This window comes from Cherax quadricarinatus, chromosome 85 (genome assembly GCF_038502225.1).
Source record: "Cherax quadricarinatus isolate ZL_2023a chromosome 85, ASM3850222v1, whole genome shotgun sequence".
NCBI lineage: Eukaryota > Metazoa > Arthropoda > Malacostraca > Decapoda > Parastacidae > Cherax > Cherax quadricarinatus.
Window position 1 is genome coordinate 18584098 of NC_091376.1, and position 22541 is coordinate 18606638.

The 22541-nt window shown below is 41.0% G+C and overlaps 1 protein-coding gene across 8 annotated transcripts in view; it reads right to left on the reverse strand.

Moving 5' to 3' along the window:
* Positions 1-8317: 8317 nt before the first annotated feature.
* Positions 8318-22541, reverse strand: part of LOC128703106 (UDP-glycosyltransferase UGT5) — a 44604-nt gene continuing 30380 nt past the window's right edge. For all 8 annotated transcript variants that reach the window (XM_053797645.2, XM_053797648.2, XM_070103471.1 and 5 more), the window contains exons 7-8: positions 9641-9860; positions 8318-8648 (exon numbers count right to left, since the gene is read on the reverse strand). In XM_053797645.2, the coding sequence (XP_053653620.2) occupies positions 8363-8648; positions 9641-9860 (506 nt within the window). In that variant the 3' untranslated portion in view covers positions 8318-8362. The remainder of the gene's footprint in view (positions 8649-9640; positions 9861-22541) is intronic.

The window sequence follows — 22541 nt, forward strand, 5'->3', positions numbered from 1 at the left end:
GGCAACGTTCAAGCTACTAGCCGTGCCGGTGGCACTGCCAACAACGCTCAGTAACACTCCATGGCAACGTTCAAGCTACTAGCCGTGCCGGTGGCACTGCCAACAACGCTCAGTAACACTCCATGGCAACGTTCAAGCTACTAGCCGTGCCGGTGGCACTGCCAACAACACTCAGTAACACTCCATGGCAACGTTCAAGCTACTAGCCGTGCGGGTGGCACTGCCAACAACGCTCAGTAACACTCCCTGGCAACGTTCAAGCTACTAGCCGTGCGGGTGGCACTGCCAACAACGCTCAGTAACACTCCCTGGCAACGTTCAAGCTACTAGCCGTGCCGGTGGCACTGCCAACAACGCTCAGTAACACTCCCTGGCAACGTTCAAGCTACTAGCCGTGCCGGTGGCACTGCCAACAACGCTCAGTAACACTCCCTGGCAACGTTCAAGCTACTAGCCGTGCGGGTGGCACTGCCAACAACGCTCAGTAACACTCCCTGGCAACGTTCAAGCTACTAGCCGTGCCGGTGGCACTGCCAACAACGCTCAGTAACACTCCCTGGCAACGTTCAAGCTACTAGCCGTGCCGGTGGCACTGCCAACAACGCTCAGTAACACTCCCTGGCAACGTTCAAGCTACTAGCCGTGCCGGTGGCACTGCCAACAACGCTCAGTAACACTCCCTGGCAACGTTCAAGCTACTAGCCGTGCCGGTGGCACTGCCAACAACGCTCAGTAACACTCCCTGGCAACGTTCAAGCTACTAGCCGTGCCGGTGGCACTGCCAACAACGCTCAGTAACACTCCCTGGCAACGTTCAAGCTACTAGCCGTGCCGGTGGCACTGCCAACAACGCTCAGTAACACTCCATGGCAACGTTCAAGCTACTAGCCGTGCCGGTGGCACTGCCAACAACACTCAGTAACACTCCATGGCAACGTTCAAGCTACTAGCCGTGCCGGTGGCACTGCAACGCTCAGTAACACTCCCTCAACGTTCAAGCTACTAGCCGTGCCGGTGGCACTGCCAACAACGCTCAGTAACACTCCCTGGCAACGTTCAAGCTACTAGCCGTGCCGGTGGCACTGCCAACAACGCTCAGTAACACTCCCTGGCAACGTTCAAGCTACTAGCCGTGCCGGTGGCACTGCCAACAACGCTCAGTAACACTCCATGGCAACGTTCAAGCTACTAGCCGTGCCGGTGGCACTGCCAACAACGCTCAGTACAACGCTCAGTAACACTCCCTGGCAACGTTCAAGCTACTAGCCGTGCCGGTGGCACTGCCAACAACGCTCAGTAACACTCCCTGGCAACGTTCAAGCTACTAGCCGTGCCGGTGGCACTGCCAACAACGCTCAGTAACACTCCCTGGCAACGTTCAAGCTACTAGCCGTGCCGGTGGCACTGCCAACAACGCTCAGTAACACTCCCTGGCAACGTTCAAGCTACTAGCCGTGCCGGTGGCACTGCCAACAACGCTCAGTAACACTCCATGGCAACGTTCAAGCTACTAGCCGTGCCGGTGGCACTGCCAACAACGCTCAGTAACACTCCCTGGCAACGTTCAAGCTACTAGCCGTGCCGGTGGCACTGCCAACAACGCTCAGTAACACTCCCTGGCAACGTTCAAGCTACTAGCCGTGCCGGTGGCACTGCCAACAACGCTCAGTAACACTCCCTGGCAACGTTCAAGCTACTAGCCGTGCCGGTGGCACTGCCAACAACGCTCAGTAACACTCCCTGGCAACGTTCAAGCTACTAGCCGTGCCGGTGGCACTGCCAACAACGCTCAGTAACACTCCATGGCAACGTTCAAGCTACTAGCCGTGCCGGTGGCACTGCCAACAACACTCACTAACATTCCTAACACAATAATAAATGTTCGTCTCACCGCGCTCCTTAACTCATTTCATTTTATTTCCTAAGGGTTTCATGACTCACGAAATCGTAGCGACACGATTGCAAACAAACCATAGCAGGGGTGGGGCTAGAACCCGCGGCCAGAGGGTCGTAAATCTCCAGACCGACGCGATATCTACTTGGAATATTTATGCACCATTGTATATTTATACAATGGTGTATATTTATACACCAATGAAGCCAGCTGGCCCAGTGGATAATGCGTCGGTCAGGAGTTTTACGACTCTCTGACCACGGGTTCAAGCCCTACTCATGGTATGGTTTGGTAGAGTTTCATACCTGAAGAGAGTTTCGGGGGTCAACACTCCCAAAGCCCACTCTGTGATCAGGCCTCATGGTGGATCAGGGCATGGTCAACCAGGCTGTTACTGTTGGCCGAATGCAACTCAACGTACGAACCACAGCCCGGCTGGTCACTTACTTACTTTAGGTGCATATCCAGCGTTTTCTTGAAGACAGCCAAGGGTCTATTGGTAATCCCTCTTATGCATGCTGGAAGGAAGTTCAACAGACTTGGGCCCCTGACACTTGCTGTCTTGTCTCTTATCGTGCTAGTGAGGCCCCTGCTTTTCACTGGGGTGATGTTGCCGAGTGTTTTGCTTTCACAGGGAGTGATTTTCGTGTGAAAATTTGGTATTAATCCCTCTAGGATTTTCCAATTGTACATAAGCATGCATTTCTCTCACCTGCATTCTAGGGAATACAGGTTAAGGAACTTCAAGCGTACCCAGTAACTGAAGGGTTTCATTGCAGTTATGTGCGCCGTGAAGGTTCTCTGTACATTTTCAAGGTCAGCAATTTCTCCTGTTTTGAAAGGTGCTGTTAGTGTGCAACAATATTCCAGCTTAGATAGAACATGCGACCTGAAGAGTGTCATCATGAGCTTGGCATCCATTTGGCTCGAAGTTCTCCCAGTCGACTTCCTTGTGTTTAAAGTTCCCATAACCAGTAGCTTTGCCCTGCTGGCATGAGCCCTCCTGGCCACTTCCGCCAGAGTGTCCACCATCGCTCTGTGTTTTCATTTCCATCCTAACATTTTTCTAGCAGTGGGATTTACACAATATTGCGGTCTTTGAAGGTGAGATACTCGGACATTATAACTCCCCAGTCTTTTACATTAGTTTTTTGCTCTAGTGTGTTGTTGTAATAGGTTTCATACTCCTATGAAGTTTTAATTTCCTCATATTTTCCATATCGGAGTAATCGAAGATCCTCATTATTGAACTTCATATTGCTTTCTACGGCCCATTTAAAGATTTGATTGATTTCCGCCTGGAGTCTTTCAGTGTCTTCAACGGAGGACACTGTCATGCAAATTAGGGTATTATCTGCTGTGGCTTACATCCCTGCTAAAGTCAGATATGAGGATGAAAAACAGAATGGGAGCGAGAACTGTGCCTTGTGGAACAGAGCTTTTCACCATAGCCGCGAGAAAGTTTAATCTGTTTACTACTACTTTTTGTGTTCTTTGTGTTAGGAAATTATATATTCATCTACCATCTTTTCCTGTTATTCCTTTATCACGCATTTTGTGAGCTATTACACCATAGTCGCACTTGTCAAAGGCTTTTGAAAAGTCTTTGTATACTACATCTGCATTTTTGTCTTCTAGAGCATCCAGGACCTTGTCATAGTGGTCCAGTAGTTGTGACACGCAGGAGCGACCTGCTCTAAACCCTTGTTACCCTGGCTTGTGTAACTGATGGATATATAGATGAGTGGTGAATTTGTTTCTTAGAACCTTTTCAAAGTTTTTATGATACGGGTTGTTAGCACTATCAGTCTGTAGTTCTTTGTTATTGCTTTACTACCACCGTTATAGAGCGGGGCGTAATAAAGGTTTCATTATTTTTCTCATAAGTAAGTTATTCTCCTATTAGCAAGGCTTTCCTCGTTATTCATGAATACATTGTCATGGGTCTACAAATGCTCAAAGCCAATTTCTAATAGCATTTACCGTTTTTTTATTTATTTATTTTAAAAAACGGAAAAAACTAAATAAAAATATATACAAAATTAAAAATTTGGGGGGATACAATGTAATGATACATAATTCAGTTTTTATCTATGTTTCTTCTTTAGTCTGTACTTGTTATGTAAAATAAACTAGAATATCCTGAGTGTTACTAACTTCGCATTAATTTTACCAGTGAGTTCCCATATCAAAAATCATTACTTTATTTTTTATCTTTCTTATTTTTGGGCAAACTTCATGAAACTTGTTGTATACAGTAGTTACCATATTTTTAACACGCATTATAAACATAATTGAAATCGGACATTTATAAAAAAAAAAAATCCATTCTGAACACTGCTTACCCTTTTAAGGTTCACAAGTTAGCCACAGTTACTGTTAGAGTCTCATTCAAAAGTAAATTAATTATTATAACAAACTTTGAATTCAATTATTATGTATTACGAGATCAAGAAAAGATCTATTCAAAGGAAATTGAGATGTGAGAAGCAGGTAACACCCCAACTATCGGCAGACTTTTTAATACGAGTCTTGATACAGGCTGTAATTTTCACTGGTAACAAGAAAATGTTCCGAAATTAATCAGTAGTAAAAGTCCTTTGTAGAAAATGTACACCATAACGTGCCAATTAATACGTAATAAAAACAAAGTTTAATTATCGGGAATTTATAATCTGAACTAAAACTAATTGTATTTTTAAGAAATAAATCAAGAGAAATTAAATCAGCAAGAACGCTGAGGTCAGTGGTTACGTTTGGTCATACCTGTCCTAAGTTGTCGAGGATTTAGCGAGGGGTGTTACCTAGCACCATGGCTTGTTGCAGTGTTTTAGAATCTCACGTTAAAATGTGGAAGAAGGAGCTTCTACTTCTTCAGGAGGAAAATAGGAGGCTGAAGCTTCGTTTAGATGGGTTTGCGAGTGAGTGTGAGATGTTTGTAGCTGGTGATGAGGAAAAAGTTACCAGCAGTGATTTAGAGAGTGGCAGCGGCTTTAAGTAGCAAGTTGTTCACAATTCAGCAAGAAATATGATTAGGAAGGTTAACAGAGAAGATGTGAAGGTAGGAAATCGATTCTTTGTACTCCAGAAGAGTGTACTTCAGTGGTTAGTGTGATTAAAGGTACCACTGACTCCCCTGCTTATTATGGGAGATTTTCGGGTAAGATTTATTGAATGTGGTTTTTGTAACAGAGAGAGAAAGGTCAGACAGAGGCTGTGTCTCCCAGGAGCTGGTGTTGGTGACATAGTCAGCAGGTTAGATAATATTATGTCAGGCACTGGGAACAAGCAAATTATTTTAGTGCTGGTGGAAATGACATCGGGAAGGGCAGGAGACAGGAGCTGCTGGATAAGTACAGGTCAGCCATAGAAGTAGTCAGGTCTAAGGGAGGGAATCCAATCATATGTAGCATCTTGCCGAGAAGTGGAGTGGGCAATGAATGGATGTCTAGAGCAATTGGTATAAATTGTTGGCTAGACAGGTACTGCAAGGAACTTACAATCCAATTCATTGAAAACTGGGACATATTCTATGACAAATGTGATATGTATGCAAGGGATGGGGTTCATCTCTCTGGGGCTGGAGTGGTTGCATTAGCCAATTCGATTGAAGGGGTTATTGCTGACATGTCTAGCACTTTAAACTGATAGGTTATAGAGGTATGGGTGTCTGTGGGAAATAATCAGGCTGCAGTACTAGGGTTGAAGACAGTAGATATAACCAGGATACCTCAGGGATATGTTTAAAAGACAATATTCAAAATAAAGTTGCTAGTAATTGGAAATCAATTGATTAACAAACAAAGAGAGACAGTAGAGGGCAACGAGTGACTAGCTCCCTTAATTAAGGTTTACTACACAAAGAGCAGGAGTCTAAGAAATAAAATAGATGAGCTAAGATTACATGCAAGTGCAAGTAATCGAGTTATTATTTATGTAACAGAGATTTGGTTCGACTTGAAAGATAGAGAAATGCCTTCTGAATGCAACATACAGGGCTGTAAACTATTCCATACTGATTGGGTCAACAGGAAGGGTGACGGAGTGGCGATGTATGTCAGAGATCAAATAAATTGTTCTGTTAGACAAGATATAAGATTAGAAACATCGGGTACAGAATCTCTTTGGCTACAGTTTCTCGAGGGTCGTGAAAACTTAATTTTGGGTGTGATTTATAGGCCCCCAAACCTTGATAGAGAGTGCAGTAAGCTGCTATGGGACGAAATTCATAAGGCATCTAGTTATGAAAATGTGTTAATGAGAGATTTTAAATATAGAGAAATTGATTCGAACAATGTGACAGGAAATTTTGAGTCTAGTGATTTTCTTGATACGGTTCAGGATTGCTTTTTAGAACAGGTTGTGGCAGAATCAACTAGAGGAAACAACCTGCTTGAGTTGGTTCTTGCCAACAAAGAATCACTAAATTCTAGAAACAATAAATTATGTAGAACAGTACGATAAACTGCGCATGATTGCGGTAACTAGTGACATGGTCCTCAGACAAATAGAGAAATTAAAACCTAGCAAATCCCCAGGCCCTGATGAACTGTTTGCAAGGGTGTTAAAGGAATGTAAAGAGGAACTTTGCAAACCTTTGTCTAATCTTTTCAACATATCACTACAAACTGGCATATTGCCACATAAGTGGAAAATGGCAAATGAAACACCTATTTACAAGGCAGGCGACAGGTCGGTAGCTTCGAACTATAGACCAATAAGCCTTACCTCCACAGTAGGAAAAATTATGGAATCAATAATTGCCGATGCAATTCGCAGCCATCTTGAAAAGCATAAATTGATTAGTGAATCTCTACACAGTTTTACAAAGGGGCATTCCTGCCTTACGAATTTCCTAACTTTTTGCACTAAGGTATTTGAGGAAGTAGATCATGGTATTAAATTTGATATTGTGTACATGGACTTTAGTAAGGATTTCGATATAGTGCCACTTAAGAGGCTATTGAGGAAACTTTAGGAACACGGAATAGGAGGAGAATTTTTTCCTGGGTAGAGGCATGGTTGAGAAATAGGCAGCAGAGAGTTTGCATAAATGGGGAGAATTCAGAATGGGGGCACGTCACAAGCGGTGTTCCACAGGGGTCAGTGCTGGGTCCCTTGTTGTTCACAATTTACATAAACGATATATATATGATGGAATGAATAGCGACATAAACAAATTTGCTGATGATACCAAAATAGGCCGTTCAAATCATTCTAATGTGGACATTAGTGCACTCCAGGATGATTTGAATAGACTGATGCAATGGTCGAAGAAGTGGCAGGTGCAGTTTAATATAGACAAATGAAAAGTTGTAAATACTGGAAATCATAATAACTATGCCACAAATAAACTAAATGATGTAGATCTTAATATTACTGATTGCGAAAAGGATTTAGGAGTTCTGGTTAGCGGTAACCTGAAACCAAGACAAGAGTGCATAAGCATTTGCAGTAAAGCCAACAGAATCCTTGGCCTCATATCAAGATGTATAAATAATAGAATTCCTCAGGTTCTTCTTCAACTCTATATATATTTTGTTAGGCCTCATTTAGAATATGCTGTGCAGTTCTGGTCACCGTATTACAGAATGGATATAAATGCACTAGAAAACTTACAGAAGAGGATGACAAAGTTGATCCCATGTTTCAGAAATCTTCCCTATGAGGATAGGCTGAGGGCCCTGATTCTGCACTTTCTAGAAAGGCGGAGAATTAGGGAAAATATGATCGAGGTGTATGAATGGAAAACAGGAATGAATAAAGGAATGTAAATATCATGCTAAAACTATCTAGCTTAGCCAGGACTCGCAACAATGGTTTTAAACTGGAAAAATTCAGATTCAGGAAGAATATAGGAAAGCATTTGTTTGGTAATAGAGTTGTGGATGATTGGAACAAACTCCCGAGTACCGTTGTAGAAGCTAAGACGTTGAGTAGTTTTAAAAATAGATTATATAAATACATGAGTGGTTGTTGGTGGGTGTGAGTTGGACCTGATTTGCTGGTTCTATTGGGTCAGATGCCGTGGAGGTGACCTGACTGGGTGGACCATTGGTCTAAGCCGGGGGTTGACATGTACCTGTACTGCATGGGCCAGTAGGCCTGGTGCAGTGTTCCTTCCTTCTTATGTTCTTTTGTTTTATACACTGAAAAGAATATATTTCTCATTATATATAGTCTGATAGATTATTTTGACCAATGTTTTTGGAATTAATGTTTTACTGACAGGTAATGAAAAAGCAATATTCACCTTTAATATGTGTGGTCGATAGGATTTAAATTTAATTAACTAATCATAATCTAAAAAAAAGATTAAAAAATCATGGAAAATTAAAAAAAAAATGTTTAGTTTATACTTATTGGCACTAACATAACCTCTGACAGATTAGTAAAAGGTAAATGTATAAGTGAAATGCTTAAAACAGTATGACTTTTAATCTACTTCTGCCTACAAGAAAGGTATTGCTACTCATTTTTCTTTTTCATTTTGCCACTACTACCGAAGATTTTAGCAGTGATGACTCGGATGATGCGACGTAGAATAAATAGAAGGACAATCACAGCCAGGTGGAGTATGAAGATCACGTCCAGCATGAGGAACTCCACCCAGGAGAGCTGTGCCGCTGGTGACCTCAGCTGAGGCGCACCTTTGTGACGGATGACGTACTCCGTCCAGAACACTGCCAGCTCCGTGGGTGGTACAAGTTGATCATGCAGTGGCACTGACATCTTCAGCACGTTTTCCTTATACCTGTGAACAAGTACAGTGAGAAAATCTGGAAGATTATCCACACGAGTTACAAAGCAGTAGGAGAGGAGGGAGAAATATTAATTAGTTATGGAAAAAAATTGTTTAAAGTGTTCCAGCTGAAGACAGATGAGGATTAGAGCTAAAGTGGAATATAAGATGACACAGTAAATGTGAATACTTCCCCGGCGGTGTTGACTGCATGAAACAGAATAATTGTTGTGGGTGACGAAAATGCTGGAGTGAGGAAACTGTTGAAGATGCCATAATACATATATTTAGAATGCCAGGGAAAAATGATAATGGGAATCCTCTAATTAACTACTCTAAAACTTCTAGTAATAGGTAATACTTTTTTTCTAGAGAAAGTACATTAATAAGTGCTGGATATCCTGATATAAATGTTCAGATCATTTCTTAGGCGTAATTACAGTGAAAGTAAGGGGAAGATGAAAAGAGAAATAATAATGAATGAACTGAAGGTGACAATGGGAGACACTAGCAAATATTTCAAAGAAAGGTGGTCTAGAGAGAGTGTAGGTAACAAAGAGGTCAAATTTAAATGCTGTAAATTTAAGAAAGCTTAGGGTAACATTTACGAATTTATTTATGGAACCTAATTAGCCAGATTCTAATTCCAGACTAAGGAAATGCAGTGCCTGCAGTAAGATGTGACTGCACTAAGCAGTGGTGAACTTTGATATCTTCTCTCCTAAAAAGACAGCTATTGAATATATGATGATCATTGTGCGTTCATTTTTTATTTATCTAGACCAAGAAAGTGGTTATATCTTCTTTTAAAACAAAAAAAGTACAATTTTGAAATTTACAAATATTCATGGATAAGAAGAATGAATAAAGAACTTAGTTACGTAATTGGAGAAGGAGAGGATACTTCCATTAACGAAAGATTAAGAATTATATTACAGAAAAGTCTTACTTAAGAGGGAGGGTTATTATTTTTTCGCTTAAAAAGCCTTGAAAAAATTATGTACTTAGGCTCATTAAGAATTTTGGTGAGAGCGTCAACGATGACGTCCACAGTAAGTTCTTCCCATATCAAAAAGTCTCCTAGCCCAGAATTCTTAATAAACACGCTGTTCTTGGGCTGGTCAGCGAGGATAGGTAGAGCGAGGAGTGGCGTGGCGTGGTAGATGGCTTCTTGCATACTGAGGAGACCACCGTGTGTGATGAACACCTTCACGTTGTTGTGAGCTGTGGAACAGTGGTAGTGAAAGCAACAAGAGGCATGGTACATTGTAAATTAAAACTGAATTACTGTCCGTTCATCAATGGTCATTATCAAGTTTTAAGTAATATGGAAAATGGAAGAAAACTAGAATGAGACTGGAGCAGGCGGAGGTTAGGGGATAACTGAAGCTAAGTTCTAAATATTCGGAAATGCACTTGGAGAGGCAAGCACAGTAGTAGGGTTTAACTTGTCATAGCCTTCTTATGGCTAGCTCTTGGGCTCTAGTTGGCCTCTGTCAGACACTGCAACACAATGGTATCTTGGTACAGAACTGAAAACAACTTGGACAACATCTATTGAGAATGGCTGGATTTGAGAGGGACGTGACCTCCAAACGACTACATTCTTGATAAATTAGACACATGTGTCTAATTTATCAACATGTCGGTTCTCTGAACCATTCAACTACATTCTTACCTATTCTAATGGTCTACATCTCAGCTCCTGGCAGTATATAAGGCTCCATCCTGTCACTTCAACTCCATATTGTTTCAGACTATGGAACAATAATCTTCTCAAGACTGAGGGACTGACCACCTCAAATCTTCAAGGGTGATGGATTGATTACATGGTCTTCACGTCTTTTCTGCTTCTGTCGACTTTTCTGTACTCGACAGAAGAAGCCTACTGTGTAGGCGAAACGTTTCGAAATAAAGATACCTAACTGTTCCATATGTGTCTTATCCACATTATACTGCTTAATTGTTTATATTTCCAAGAGAGGGCCTAAAACTGATGCTTGTGGAACCCCACTAGTGACTAATCCCCATTCAGATTTGACCCCATTAATGGAAACTCTTTGCTTTCTGTTGGTAAGCCATGCATCTATCCATGCTATAACTTTACCTCCTGTACCATGAGCTGCTGCTTTTCTTAAGAGTCTCTTGTGAGGTACTGAAATCCAAATAAACCATATCATAGTCTTCATCGCTGTCTACTGCCTCAAATGTTCTATTGAAGAACGTCAGTAAATTTGTCAGGCAGGATCGATTTCCCGTGACCCCATGCTGAGATTCATTAATCAAATTATGCTCTTCAAGTTGACTTCTAACAATGTCATCTGTAATTGATTTTAATAATTTGCCCACTATAGGCGGTAATTTACCCACTGTGGGTGGTAATTTGAAGGAATTGACTTATCCCCTGATTTGAATATAGGAACCACATTAGCCATCTTCCATATCTTTGGCACAACACCAGTAAGTATGGACGCATTAAACTCACTTGTTAATGGCTGACTAAGTTCCATCTTGCATTCTTTAAGTACCCTGGAAAAACAACTCGTCGGGTCCCTAGTACTTATTTGGCTTCAGCAGCTTAAGGTGGAATTGAGGGTAGTGAAAATAGAGATACAGCGATTGACTGAGGAAAACAAGAGGATTCGTAGTAGCACTCCTGTTGTGAGTCCTCAGGTCAACAAGGGAACCTGGACAGTGGTTGGGCAGCATGGAACGAAGTTGATGATCAAGAACACGAATGGAAAGGTATAAACGACGAAGAAGAAAGAAACTGCTGTGGAAACTGTTGTGGAAACATCTAATGCATTCTCCGTGCTACCCGAAGAATGTGAATCGACTACTGGGAACGTCACGACGAACGACACCAAGGAAGGTAAAAATATTGTTGTTGTTGGGGATAGCCAAGTTAGGTATATGGATAGTGCCTTCTTCTTGAAGGATAAGAGCAGGAGGCAAAGGGCTTGCTTTCCTGGGGCCGGGATGGAGGATACTGTTAGCCGCCTTGACAACATCATAAACAGTAATGGGATCAATCCTGTTATCTGCCTCAGTGCTGGAGGCAATGATGTAGGCAAGCGTAGAAGTGAGAATTTAGTTAGAAGGTTCAGGACAGCAATAGGCATAATTAGGAATAAGGGGGAAGCGCCCTGTTATATGTGGCATTTTGCCTGGAAGGGATGTTGGAAATGAATGGTTGTCCAGAGCAATTGGTATTAACTGTTGGCTGGACAAACACTGTAAGGATAATGCAGTACCATTCATTGACAACTGGGACAACTTCTATGGCCGAAATGAGATGTATGCCAGGGATGGGGTTCACTTATCCATGGCAGCTGTGGATTTTCTTGCTAGCTCAGTTGAGGGGGTTGTTAGGAGATTAATCTAGGATTAGTTAGAGGTATGGGTTTAGAAATGAAAAATAATGAGTATAGATGTATTGACTTAGGCTTTGATATTATGAATCTTAATATTAGCAGTCATGGAGTAACTCTGGGTGATGATAATTTCAAAAATTGTGAAAAAGCAAAGGTGAATAGGAAAAATGTGCAGAAGAAAAAACATATGATGGTATTTTATGCTAACAGTCGAAGTGCAAGAAATGTAATTAATGAACAACGTTTGGTAGCATGTGCTGGGAACTTTGATGTCATTGCATTAACTGAAACATGGTATGGCTTAAAGAGTCGGGATATGATTGCTGAGTATAACATTCAATGGTTTAAGTTGTCCCATGTGGATAGATGTAATGGGAAGGGGGAGGAGTTGCATTATATGTACGAGAAAATATTAATTGTTGGATACAAACAAGTATAAAAATAGATGGACTAGCAACAGAATCTGGGTAGAGTTTGTAGAAGATCAAGAAAAACTAATTCTAGGTGAAATATACCGACCTCCAGGCTTAGATCACGATAGAGGGAGACTTCTTTGGGACGAAATTGTTAGGGCTTCTAGACACTAACGTAGTGATAGTAGAGGATTTTAACTTTAGTCAAATTGACTGAACTTCTTTGACCGGTAATCTGGAGTCCAGTGACTTTATGGAAATAGTTCAGGACTGTTTTCCGAAGCAGTGTGTAACTGAGCCTACCAGGGGTAATAATATGCTCGACCTAGTCTTGTTAAATAAGGAAACACTAGTAAATAATCTGGAGATCGCTGAAGAGCTTGGCGCAAGTGATAAAAAATCCATCACTTTTACAATTAATTGGGAATACAAGAATAATGATAATATGGTAATATTTTCATTCTGCCGATTACAATGGACTTAGGGAACACCTGTCTAATCTCGAGTGGGGTTATCTTGCTAATGATTTTATTGATGATGATCATACTTATGTTTACGAAGGGATCTGCGTTTATGACTTTTTCTTAATAACGTACACCGTGCTCAGAGTATATACATTCCCCAGAGAGACATTAGGCATAATAATAACGATCCAACATGGGTTAACAGGAGGCTAAATCATCTATTAGGGGAGAAAGGAGAAATTTATAGGCGTCTCAGAAGAGATGTTAACCTTACTGACTAATATGTTCAGCTTAAAAGAGAAGTAAAAAAGGGATTTGAAAGGCTAAACATGAATATGAAATTAGAGTTGCTCATGACTCAAAGACTACTCCAAAGAGGTTCTTTCAAGTGTGTAGGACGAAGATGAAGGAAAAAGTAGGACCTCTGAAAATTGGGAATGGACAGCTGACGGATAACGAACTGGAAATGTGTTCCTTATTTAATGACTATTTTTTTGTCACTTTTTACTCAGGAAGACAGATGAGATTCCAGAAATTAACAATTATTCAGTTCCTGATGAATTCAAATTAACTAATGTTACTGTCACGAGGGATATGGTTATCAAACAGACAAACTTAAGGAAAATAAGTCTCCGGGGTTGGACGAGTTGTTTTCCAGGGTACTTAAGAAATGCAAAATGGAACTTAGTCAGCCATTAACAAGTGTGATGAGAGTAAGACACATGTGCAACATCTGGGTATCTTTATTGTAGACGTTTCGCCATCCAGTGGCTTTATCAATACAAATTCCAGGACATAACTTGAAGACAGTAGAACTATGTACATGTGTCTTACTCTCATCTTGTCGGTATTATATACCTTTCGTACACATTAACAAGTGTGTTTAATGCGTCCATCCTTACTGGTGTTGTGCCTGAGACGTGGAAGATGGCTAATGTGGTTCCTATATTCAAATCAGGGGATAAGTCCACTCCTTCAGATTATCGTCCAATAAGCCTGACATCTATAGTAGGCAAGATATTAGAATCAATCTAGTCACCTCCACTCAAGGATATAGCACGGCACCAGACCCAGCAGCACAAGCTAGTCAGGTCCAACTCACACCCACCCACACCCACTCATGTATTTATCTAACCTATTTTTAAAACTACACAACGTTTCAGCCTGAATAACTGTACTCGGGAGTTTGTTCCACTCATCCACGACTCTTACCAAACCAGTGCTTTCCTATATCCTTCCTGAATCTGAATTTTTTCCAACTTGAAACCATTGCTGCGAGTCCTGTCATGGCTGGAAATTTTCAGCATGCTATTTATATCCCCTTTATTAATTCCTGTTTTCCATTTATACACCTCGATCATATCCCCCCGAATTCTACGCCTTTCGAGAGAGTGCAGATTCAGAGCCCTCAGTCTATCCTCATATGGAAGATTTTTGATACATGGGATCATCTTTGTCATCCTCCTATGTACGTTTTCCAGACCATTTATATCCATTCTGTAATACAGTGACCAGAACTGAGCAGCATAGTCTCAATGTGGCCTAACCAAGGATATATAGAGTTGATGAACAACATGAGGACTTCTATTATTTATACTTCTAGATAAGAAGCCAAGAATTCTGTTAGCTTTATTGCGAACACTAATGCACTGTTATCTTGGTTTTAAGAACATAAGAACATAAGAACGAAGGAACACTGCAGAAGGCCTACTGGCCCATGCGAGGCAAGTCCAAGTCTCCTACCGGCTTAAGCCAATGCACCCAACCTAGTCAGGTCAGGTCACATTGACTTAAGGGAGGAACACGGCAACCGACCTGGTAGCACAAGCTATCAGGTCCAACTCATACCCACCCACATCCACTCATGTATTTATCAAACCTATTTTTAAAGCTACACAACGTTCTGGCCTCTATAACTGTACTCGGGAGTTTGTTCCACTCATCCACAACTCTATTACCAAACCAGTACTTTCCTATATCCTTCCTGAATCTGAATTTTTCCAACTTAAAACCATTGCTGCGAGTCCTGTCTAGGCTAGATATTTTCAGCACACTATTTACATCCCCTTTATTTATTCCTGTCTTCCATTTATACACCTCAATCATATCCCCCCTAATTCTACGTCTTTCCAGAGAGTGCAGATTCAGGGCCCTTAGTCTATCCTCATAGGGAAGGTTTCTGATACATGGGATCAACTTTGTCATCCTCCTTTGTACATTTTCCAGAGAATTTATATCCATTCTGTAATACGGTGACCAAAACTGTGCAGCATAATCTAAATGAGGCCTAACCAAGGATGTATAGAGTTGAAGAACAACCTGAGGACTCCTATTATTTATGCTTCTTGATATGAAGCCAAGGATTCTATTAGCTTTATTGCGAACACTTATGCACTGTTGTCTTGGTTTCAGATTACTGCTAACCAGAACTCCTAAATCTTTTTTGCAATCCGTAATATTAAGATCTACATTATTTAGTTTATATGTGGCATGGTTATTGTTCTGTCCAACATTTAGAACTTTGCATTTGTCTATATTAAACTGCATCTGCCACTTCTCCGACCACTGCATCAGTCTATTCAAATCTTCCTGGAGTGCTCGAATGTCCTCGTCAGAATGAATTCGACGTCCTATTTTGGTGTCATCGGCAAACTTGCGGATGTCGCTCTTTATGCCCTCATCTATGTCGTTTATGTAGATTGTGAACAGCAGGGGGCCCAACACTGACCCCTGTGGAACACCGCTCGTGACGCTTCCCCACTCTGATTTCTCCCCATTTATGCAAACTCTCTGCTGCCTATTTGTTAACCATGCCTCTATCCAGGAAAAAAATTCTCCTTCTATTCCATGTGCTTTAATTTTCCTCAATAGTCTCTGATGTGGGACCCTGTCAAAAGCCTTACTGAAGTCCATATACACAATATCATATTCATTACCATGATCTACCTCCTCAAATACCTTAGTGAAAAAAGTTAATAAATTCATAAGGCAGGAACGCCCCTTTGTAAAACCATGCTGAGATTCGTTGATTAATTTATGCTTTTCAAGGTGGCTACGAACTGCCTCGGCAATTATTGATTCCATAAATTTTCCCACTATGGAGGTTAGGCTTATTGGTCTATAGTTCGAAGCTAAGGACCTGTCACCTGTTTTGAAAATAGGTATCACATTTGCCATTTTCCACTTATGTGGCACTATGCCAGTTTGTAGTGATATGTTGAAAAGATTAGCCAAAGGTGTGCTAAGCTCCTCTTTACATTCCTTTAGAACCCTTGCATACAGTTCATCAGGGCCTGGGGATTTGTTAGGTTTTAATTTATCTATTTGCCTAAGGACCATGTCACTTGTGACCCTAATCGTGCACAGTTTATTATCGTCCTGTTCTACATAATTTATCATTACTGGAATATCGCTGGTATCCTCCTGTGTAAAAACTGAGAGGAAGTATGTGTTAAAAATTCTACACATTTCCTTATCACTGTCAGTGAGCTGACCCGAGGAACTTTTGAGTGGGCCTATCGTGTCCCTGATCTTACTTCTGTATACCTGAAAGAATCCTTTTGGGTTAGTCTTCGATTCTCTTGCAACTTTAACCTCATAATCTCTTTTTGCTTTTCTAATTCCCTTTTTTATTTCTCTCTTTAACTGAATATATCGATTTCTTAATTGCCCCTCTCCTCTTTTGATTTGCCTATATATGCCTCTCTTTTGACCAATCAGATATTTTAATCTATTGTTCATCCATTTAGGATCATTTTTGTTTGATCTGATTTCCCTATTTGGAACATAATTTGACTGAGCAGCTAGAACTATGCCCTGGAAAGCATCATATCGGCAACCATCACCACCTACCTGACCCTCAGTCAGGTCATTTCAGTTCAACCCACCTAAGTAATTTTTCAGGCCTATGAAATCAGCCAAGCGGAAGTCAGGGACAGAGACTTGATTGCCTTTATTAGGGGAATTCCATGATATATTAAAACTGAGTGATTTGTGATCACTTTCCCCAAGCTCATCATTAACCTCAAGATTATTAATTAGTGTTTCCCTACTGGCAAGAACCAAGTCAAGGAGGTTGTTTCCCCTAGTTGGCTCTGTCACAAACTGTTTTAAAAAACAATCCTGGATCGTATCAAGAAAGTCACCTGACTCTAAATTTCCTGTCAAATTGCTCCAGTCAATCTGTCTATAGTTGAAATCTCCCATTAGCACAACATTTTCGTATGTAGATGCCTTACGAATTTCGTCCCATAGAAGTTTACTGCAGTCCCTATCAAGATTTGGGGCCCTGTAAATCACACCCAAAATTAGTTTTTCTCGGCCCTCGAAAAGCTGTAACCAAACAGATTCAGTGGCTGACGCTTCTAATTTAATATCTTCTCTAACACAACAATTTAAATTGTCTCTGACATACATCGCTACTCCACCACCTTTCCTGTTGACCCTGTCAGTGTGGAATAATTTAGATTACTGCTGACCAGAACTCCTAAATCCTTTTTGCAATCAGTATTATTAAGATGTACATTATTTAGTTTATATGTGGCATGGTTATTTTTCTACCAACATTTAGAACTTTGCATTTGTCAGTATTAAACTGCATCTGCCACTTCTCCGACCATTGCCGTTGCAATGGTCGGAGAAGTGGCAGATCATCCTGGAGTGCTCTAGTGTCCTTATTAGAATGAATTGGACGGCCTATTTTGGTGTCATCAGCAAATTTGCTTATGTCGCTATTTATTCCCTCATCTATGTCGTTTATGTAAATTGTGAACAACAACGGGCCCAACACTGACCCCTGAGGAACACTGCTTGTGACGTGCCCACATTCTGATTTTCCCCATTTATGCAAACTCTCTGCTGCCTATTTGTCAGCCATGCCTCTACCCAGGAAAATATTTTCTCCTTCTATTCCGTGTACCTTAAGTTTCCTCAATAGCCTCTAATGTGGAACTCTATCGAAAGCCTTACTGAAGTCCATATACACAATATCATATTCATTACCATGATCTACCTCCTCAAACACCTTAGTGAAAAAAGTTAGTAAATTCGTAAGACAGGAACGCCCCTTTGTAAAACCGTGTTGAGATTCACTAATCAATCTGTGCCTATCAAGATGGCTACGAATTGCTTCGGTAATTATTGACTCCCACTATGGAGGTAAGGCTTATTGGTCTATAGTTCGAAGCCAAGGTATTACATTTGTCATTTTCCACTTATCAGGCACTATGCCAGTTTGTAGTGATATGTTAAAAAGATTAGCCAAAGGTATGCTAAGTTCCCCTTTACATTCCTTTAATACCCCTGCAAACAGTTCATCAGGGCCTGGGGATTTGTTAGGTTTTAGTTTCTCAATTTTTCTGAGGACCATGTCACTAGTTACCACAATCGTACATAGTTTATTATCATCCTGTTCTACGTAATGTATTATTTCAGGAATATAGCTAGTATTTTCCTGGGTGAAAACTGAGAGGAAGTAGGTATTGAGAATTTCCCACATATCCTTATCACTGTCAGTGATCTGACCAGAGTTACTCTTAAGTGTGCCAATCTTGTCCCTAATGTTACTTCTGTATACCTGAAAGAACCCTTTTGGATTAGTCTTTGAATCCCTTGCGACCTTAGCCTAATAATCCCTTTTTGCTTTTCATATTCCTTTCTTTATTTCTCTCTTTAATTGAATATATTGATTTCTTAACTACCCATCCCCTCTTTTGGTACGCCTGTATATGCCTCTCTTTTGACCAATGAGATGTTTTAATCTATTGTTCATCCATTTGGGATCATTTTTGTTAGATGTAATTTCCCTACTCGGAACAAAATTTGTCTGGGCAGCTAGAACTATGCTCTGAGAAACGTCATATTGGCAACCATGATCACCTACCTGACCCATAGTCAGGACATCCCAATTTAGCCCACCCAGGTAATTTTTCAGTCCCATGAAGTCGGCCAAGCGAAAATCTGGGACAGATATTTAATTGCAGTTATCTGGGTAATTCCATGATATATTGAAACTAAGTGATTTGTGATCACTTTCCCCAAGCTCATTATTAACCTCAAGATTATTAATTAGTGAATCTTTGTTGGCAAGAACCAAGTCAAGCAGATTGTTTCCTCTAGTTGGTTCTGTCACAACTTGTTCTAAAAAGCAATCCTGAACCGTATCAAGAAAGTCACTAGACTCAAGATTTCCTGTCATATTGTTCCAATCAATTTGTCTAAAGTTAAAATCTACCATTATCACAACATTTTCATATCTAGATGCCTTATGAATTTCGTCCCATAACAGCCTACTGCCCTCCCTATCAAGGTTTGGGGGCCTATAAATCACACCCAAAATTAATTTGTCACGGCCCCCGAGAAACTGTAACCAAACAGATTCTGTGTTCGATGTTTCTAATCTTATAAGAACATAAGAACATAAGAAAGGAGGAACACTGCAGCAGGCCTGTTGGCCCATACTAGGCAGGTCCTTTACAATTCATCCCACTAACAAACATTTGACCAACCCAATTTTCAATGCTACCCAAGAAATAAGCTCTGATGTGCAAGTCCCACTCAAATCCAACCCCTCCCACTCATGTACTTATCCAACCTAAATTTGAAACTACCCAAGGTCCTAGCCTCAATAACCCAACTAGGTAGACTGTTCCACTCATCAACTACCCTATTTCCAAACCAATACTTTCCTATGTCCTTTCTAAATCTAAACTTATCTAATTTAAATCCATTACTGCGGGTTCTCTCTTGGAGAGATATCCTCAAGACCTTGTTAATATCCCCTTTATTAATACCTATCTTCCACTTATATCATGTCTAAGACAGCAATTTAAATTTTCTCTGTCAAACATCGCCACTCCACCATCCTTCCTGTTGACCCTATCAGCGTGGAATAGTTTATAACCCTGTATGTTGCATTCAGAAGGCATTTCTCTATCTTTCAGGTTGAACCAGGTCTTTGTTATACAAATAATGTCTATATTACCTGCACTTGCAAGTAATCTTAGTTGATCTATCTTATTTCTTAGGCTCCTACTATTTGTATAATAAACCTTAAGGGAGCTAGTCACTCGTTGCCCTCTTCTGTCTTTCTTCCTTTGTTGATCAATTGATTTGCCATTACTAGCAACTTTATTTTGAACATTGTCTTTTAAACATATCCCTGAGGTATCCAGGTAATAACTGATGTTTTTAACCCTAGTACTGCAGCCTGATTATTTCCCACAAACACCCATACCTGTATAATCTATCATTTTAAAGTCCTAGACATGTCACCAATAACCCCTTAAATTGAATTGGCTAATACAACCACTCCATCCCCAGAGAGATGAACCCCATGCCTTGCATACATATCACCTTTGTCAAAGAATAGGTCCCAGTTATCAATGAATGGGATTGCGAGTTCCTTGCAGTACCTGTCTAGCCAGCGATTTATACCAATTGTCCTAGACATCCATTCATTGCCCACTCCCTTTCTAGGCAAGATGCTACATATGACTGGGATCCCTCCCTTAGACCTAACTACTTCTATGGCTGACCTGTATTTATCCAGCAGCTCCTCTATCCTCCCCTTCCCAATGTCATTACCCCCAGCACTAAGACAGATAATGGGCTTGTTCCCATTACCTGCCATAATATTATCCAACCTGCTGACTATGTCGCCAACACCAGCTCCAGGAAGGCACACTCTGTGTCTGACCTTTCTGTCTCTGCTGCAAATTGCACGGTCCATATATCTTACCTGAGAATCGCCTACTATTAAAATATTCTTACCTTGATTAGCGGGGGAATCGATGGTACCTTTAACCTCACTAACCACTGGAGTACACTCGTCTTGGAGAGGAGAGAATCGATTTCCTACCATCACATCAACTATATTAACTCTCCTCATCTTCCTTCTCCCTGAATTCTAAACCACTTGCCACTTAAAGTGGCTGCCACTATCATTGCTGGTGACCATTTCCTCCTTACCAGCTAAATCCTTCTCACACTCGCTCCCTAACTCATCTATGCAAAGCTTCAGCCTCCTATTTTCCTCCTGAAGAAGTAGAATCTCCTTCTTCAAGACTTGAACCTGAGATTCTAAAGCACTTCAACAAGGCATGGTATGGGTAACAGCCCACGCTAACTCCCAATAGCTTAGGCAGGTATGACCGCAGGTGACCACTGACCTTGATGAAGGGATTACAAGTGACATGAGCAAATTTGCTGATGATACAAGGGTAGGCAGTATGATTCATTCTGAGGAGGCTAGCAATGAACTCCAGGAGGATTTGGACAAATTAATGTCTTGGTCTGAAAAATGGCAGATGAAGTTCAATGTGGATAAGTATAAGGTACTAATCCTTGGTAATGAAAATAACCCTCGAAGCTATAAACTAGGTGAAGTAGAGCTTGATCATACAGAATGTGAAAAAGATTTGGGTGTCATGGTAAGCATAAATCTAAAGCCAAAACAGCAGGGCCTTAGTGTGCACAACAAGGCTAACAGATTACTAGGTTTTATCTCAAGAAATATAAGTAACAGAAGACCAAAAGTTATTTTACAGCTCTATACATCACTAGTGAGGTCTCATTAGATTATGCCGCTCAGTTTTGGTCTCCTTACTACAGGACGGATATAGACTCATTGGAGAACATACAGAGAAAAATGACTTAAATGATTTACTGTGTAAGGAATCTCTTGTATGAAGACTTAAAGCCTGGTGACTTGTACTTAGCTGTGGAGGCCTGTACTTAGCTCAGTGGTGACCTGCACTTAGCTTAGTGATGACCTGTACTTAGCTCAGTGAGGACGTGTCGAGTGTGCTCTCCATGGACTGAACCAAGATGCCCTCGATCGAGCAACTTTACCAGCAGCTCAAGGAAGAATTGAGGGTGGCGAAGATAGAGATACCGCGATTGACTGAGGAAAACAAGAGGATTCGTAGTAGTCCTCCTGTTACGAGTCCTCAGGTCAAGAAGGGAACCTGGACAGTGGATGGACAGCATGGAACGAAGTTGATGATCATGAAGACGAATGGAGAGGTAGAAATGCTGAAGAAGAAAGAGCATGATTTGGAAATATCTAATGCATTCTCAGTGCTACCTTAAAAATGTGAGTCGACTACTGGGAACGTCACGATGAACGACACTAAGGAAGGTAAGAATATTGTTGTTGTTGGAGATAGGCAGGTTAGGTATATGGATAGGGCATTCTTCTTGAAGGACAGGTGTAGGAGACAGAGGGTTTGCTTTCCTGGGGTTTGGATGGAAGATATTGTTAGCCGGCTTGACAACATCATGAATGGTAATGGGATCAATCCTATTATCTGCCTCAGTGCTGGAGGCAATGATATAGGCAAGCATAGAAGTGAGGATTTAGCTAGAAGGTTCAGGACAGCTATAGACATAATTAGGAAGAAGGAGGGGCACCCTGTTATATGTGGCATTTTGCCAAGAAGGGGTGTTGTTGGAAATGAATGGTTGTCCAGAGCAATTGGTATTAATTGTTGGCTGGATAAACACTGTAAGGATAACACAGTACCATTCAATGACAACTGGGACCACTTCTATGGCCGAAATGACATGTATGCCAGGGATGAGGCTCACTTATCCAGGGCAGGTGTGGGTTTTCTTGCTAGCTCAGTTGAGGGTGTTGTTAGGACTTTAAACTAG